We start from the raw sequence: 4,371 nt of genomic DNA on the forward strand, positions 1-4,371 counted from the left end.
CGACCTCCAGGGAGTTGCGAATTATGCTCTCATTGTGCCTACGGCTCTGGAAACTGACAGCATAACTATTGATCCAATTTTCATTGGGAGACAAAATGATGAATCAGAAGTTCTGCGGCAGATAACTAGACCTGTCAATGAAGTTCTTTCTGTACTTCCCATAGTTGGAATGGGAGGGCTTGGCAAGACAACCTTAGCTCGGTCGGTCTTCAATCACCAGAACTCGGAGAGTCATTTTGCCATTAGGATTTGGGTATGCGTTTCTGAAAATTTTGATGTGATGACGCTTTTTAAAAGGATTCTGGAGTCCTTAGGAGAAATTTTTCATGGAGTCAGCAGGCAAGCTGTTGTGGATAGGCTTCGAGAAAAATTGAAAGACAAAAGATACTTGCTTGTTCTTGATGATTTGTGGAATGAAAATAGAGAAGCTTGGGAGGATTTCGAAAATACTATGGCTGGAGTTAACACCAGCAGAGGAAATGCCATCATGGTGACTACACGTCAGCAAAGTGTGGCATCAATTGTGAAAACTTACGGAGATCCATATAGCTTGAAGTTATTAACAGATGATGAGTGCTGGTCTATAATCAAAGCAAGGACCTTTCGAGATGCAGAAGTACCNGAAAGGGAAAAGATGAGTGGCTCTCATTTCTGGAGACTGGACTTTCAAATCCAAAAGTAAATGAAACTAATGTGATGCAAGTCCTAAAGGTAAGTTTTGATCGCTTGTCTTCTCCGTTACTTAAAAAATGTTTTGCCTATTGTTCAATATTTGCCAAGGATTCACGAATAGAGAGAGAAGATTTAATCCAGCTCTGGATGGCGGAAGGATTTCTTCCAGATAATCCAGAAATTAATATGGAGACTTTGGGCAATACATGTTTTAACATTCTGTTGCAAAATTCCTTCCTGCAAGATGCCGAAAAGGATAAGTTTGGCAATATCAAATACTGCAAGATGCATGATCTTGTGCATGATCTGGCATGCTTAGTTTCAAATTCAGAAAGCTTTAATGCGGAGGATCACATTGCTGACGACATTCCTAAAGTCAGATTCCTTGCTACAAAGTTACTTAAAGAGGAAACACAGGTTACAAAAGAGAAGGCAAGTTATCTGCGCACATTACTCTCCGGCAGTAGCTTATCTAACAAAATTTTGCCATGGTTCAAGCACCTGCACATTCTAAAGTTATGTTACGCAGATATTGAAGTTCTTCCTTTCGCAATTGGAAAGTTGATACATTTGAGATATCTTGATGCATCCAGAAATTATAAAATGAAAACTTTGCCAGATTCTATTTGCAAGCTCTACAATTTACAAACATTAAGGTTTGTAAATTGCTCCCATTTTCTACGGCTTCCAGAAAGGCTCTCCGACTTGAGTAATTTGAGACATCTCTACTTTTATTCTTCTAACAAGGATTTCCAGATGCCGCCTAAAATCAGAAAATTGTCTCATCTTCAAACATTACAGTTTTTTAGAGTGGGTGACAAGGAAGGCTGCCGAATCGAAGAGCTAGGATTTTTGAAGAATCTTAGAGGCAAACTGGATATACACAATCTTGAACTGGTGAAAGGCATAGAAGAAGCAAAGAAGGCGGATTTGGTTGGAAAGCCAAAGATATATAAATTAAGTTTTATGTGGACAACAAACAATGATGAGAATGTCTCGGAAGGCAACAACAACGATGAAAGTGTTCTCGAAGGCCTCCAACCTCACCCAAATTTGAAAAGCATAGGAATTGAAGGATTCAGAGGTACAAAATTCCCATCATGGACTATGAGAATGGAAGTATTCCTTGATGGCCGTGGTTGGTTGAAACTTGATAAACTGATCGATGTCTTCTTCAGTAATTGCAAAAATTGTGAAGAAATTCCCATGTTTGGTCTCCTACCACTCCTCAAATATCTGACCTTGGATGGTTTGACTAACGCACAATCCATAGGTCCTTCATTCTATGGTGGCCAAGAGACGAGAGTAATGTTCCCAGCACTTGAAAGACTTATTCTACGGAACATGCCAAACCTAACAGAGTGGGCAGAAGCTGAGGTGATACCGGTGGCGGAAACACAAACATGCAGAGAGCAGGTATTTCCTTCCCTTGAAGTTTTGATCATCAAAAATTGCCACAAATTGAATACTGCTCCAAGTCATTTCCCTTGCTTGAAAAATTGGAGATTGATACTATGGATAGTGATTTACCATTGACAAAGATTCTGAGTAGCAGCGACCTAACTTCTTTGGAAGATCTCTCGATCAATAATATATCAACGCTCACTTGTCTTCCCCACTTGAAAGGATTCCAGAAATATCTTCGAAAGTTGAGTATTGAATATTGTGACAAATTGAGAGAATTATCTGATGATCTACATAGCTTCCAGTCTCTCGAGTCTTTGAGAATATCTAGTTGTGAAAGTCTACAATCAATTTCATATCAAAGTGGACAAAAAGGTCCCCCTTCTCTTCTAGACTTGGTAATTGGGAATTGCTCTGAGCTGAGCTGCCTACAAAGTGAAATGATTGAGTCCATCCGCTGTCTGGAGTATCTAACGGTGTTTGGATGTGACCACCTCATTTCTTTTCCAATAGATTTGGGGAAATTGCCTTGTATCTCAAGGTTACATATATACATTTGTCCTGAATTGAGGAGTTTGCCCAAGGGAATTGGCCATCTTAGCAACTTATCACAATTGAGCATTGGTAGATTCTCAGAATCAATTGATTTCAACTCATTCCAAGCTGCTCTCGATGGCATCCAACGATCCAAATCTCTCTTGCAGTTGAATTTATATGGTTTGGAACATTGGGACTTATTTCCATATCAGCTTCAGCATCTCACTTCGCTCCATAAGTTAGCATTGTCTGGTTTTGGAATTGAAGCATTGCCAGAGTGGTTTAGAGTTCTATCATCTCTGGAAAGATTATGTCTGTATGAATTAAAAAAGCTTAGGCATATGCCCTCTAAGGAAGCGATGCAATGCCTCACTAAGCTAGAATATTTAAATGTTTTTCAGTGTCCATTGTTGGAGGAAAAGTACAGCGAAGAAAGAGGCCCTGATTCCGAGTGGTCAAAGATTTCACATATTCCTCACATAGTTGGAGTGGCCCCATAATTGTAGAGAGGCCTGGTATGCTGATATAGTCGGGGTAAGTATTTGAGCTCAACCACTTAAATGTTTTCATTATTTCTTTTTATTATACATTATAATAATTTAATGTGTATGTTGTAAATATAAATTAAATATGCCTAAGCAGTGCTATTAATCGGTAAATTGTCTTGTGTGTTTCGCACCGAATAGATCGCCAATATATCAATCGATATTCCTATTGTTAAGTATTTGTTATTAGAATTATTTTCATTTGGTAAATTGAAAATCAGATTAAAGAAATCTATGGATTTGTTAAGAGTTTATATTTTCACTATGTTGAATTTATTAATACAGTTTAAATTTGACAAGGTGTTCTATTTCCCGGTCAATTATATTTATTCTTAACCTAGTATCTATTCTAAAGTACATTAAGCCTTATTTAATGCCCATTAAAGAGAATTTTTGCGAAAAAAAAAAGAATTTTGGAATAGTGATTTTTAAATATTGTGTGGTTAAAAAGTAGGAAAATTTTGGATTTACGTGCAAAATATTTTATTGTGAGAATTTTTGTTTGAAAATGAGTTTAAAAAAATGTTCTTCAAGAATGATAGACAAATAAGGGTTAAAGTTATTTTCTAGATTTCACTCAAATATCTATATGCAAAATTAATTTATTTTTCCTTTTGTTGTTGTCAGTGGAACGTGGGTATAGATTAATCAAATGTTCGTGGTGAAAGATGTGTTTTGAATTTTTGATGGAGTTTGAGCAAAAATAAACTTCTTCAGCATAGATTCTCAAGGGAGCTAGGTAGCTCTCTTTCAACAGTAGTTCAAGAATGCTTGCAAGTACTGTGTTTGAAATACAAGGTGCTGGGAGTTAATGGTTTGTTGGTTCTTAATACTCTCTATGTCCAGACTATTGTGCTTTTAATTATTTCTTAGTGTTTATTAAAATAATATTCTGCTTGAATTATTTATTAGGTCAAGGGATTGTTAGTTCTTAATTATTTCATCGGTTAAGGAATAACATGGCATTGATTTTGTTTTAAGTTTATTTACACACTGTTTGCAACTAGAAATTTTCATTTCCCTCCTGACTCCTCTACATGTGTCGAACGCGTTGATTAGTTTCTTTTAGCAAAGAATTCATAGCACACTCCAAAGTGTTGTATTCTTAACTTTAGAAAATTATTTTCTTTCTAGTAGATTTAGAATTAAAATAAGGAATGCCAAATATGAAAATAAGAACTTCCGTTCATAAAATTTGGGAAAAATGTCTCCT

General features: G+C 36.4%; 1 protein-coding gene across 1 annotated transcript in view; it reads left to right on the forward strand.

The window, feature by feature from the left end:
- LOC111397771 (putative disease resistance protein RGA3) overlaps positions 1–4,138 on the forward strand; it is a 6,257-nt gene extending 2,119 nt beyond the window's left edge. Inside the window, exons 2-4 of the mRNA XM_023024755.1 lie at positions 11–555; positions 615–3,147; positions 3,786–4,138. Coding sequence (XP_022880523.1) covers positions 11–555; positions 615–2,208 — 2,139 coding nt within the window. The 3' untranslated portion in view covers positions 2,209–3,147; positions 3,786–4,138. The remainder of the gene's footprint in view (positions 1–10; positions 556–614; positions 3,148–3,785) is intronic.
- Positions 4,139–4,371: the final 233 nt, after the last annotated feature.

Source organism: Olea europaea, chromosome 7, assembly GCF_002742605.1.
Source record: "Olea europaea var. sylvestris chromosome 7, O_europaea_v1, whole genome shotgun sequence".
NCBI lineage: Eukaryota > Viridiplantae > Streptophyta > Magnoliopsida > Lamiales > Oleaceae > Olea > Olea europaea.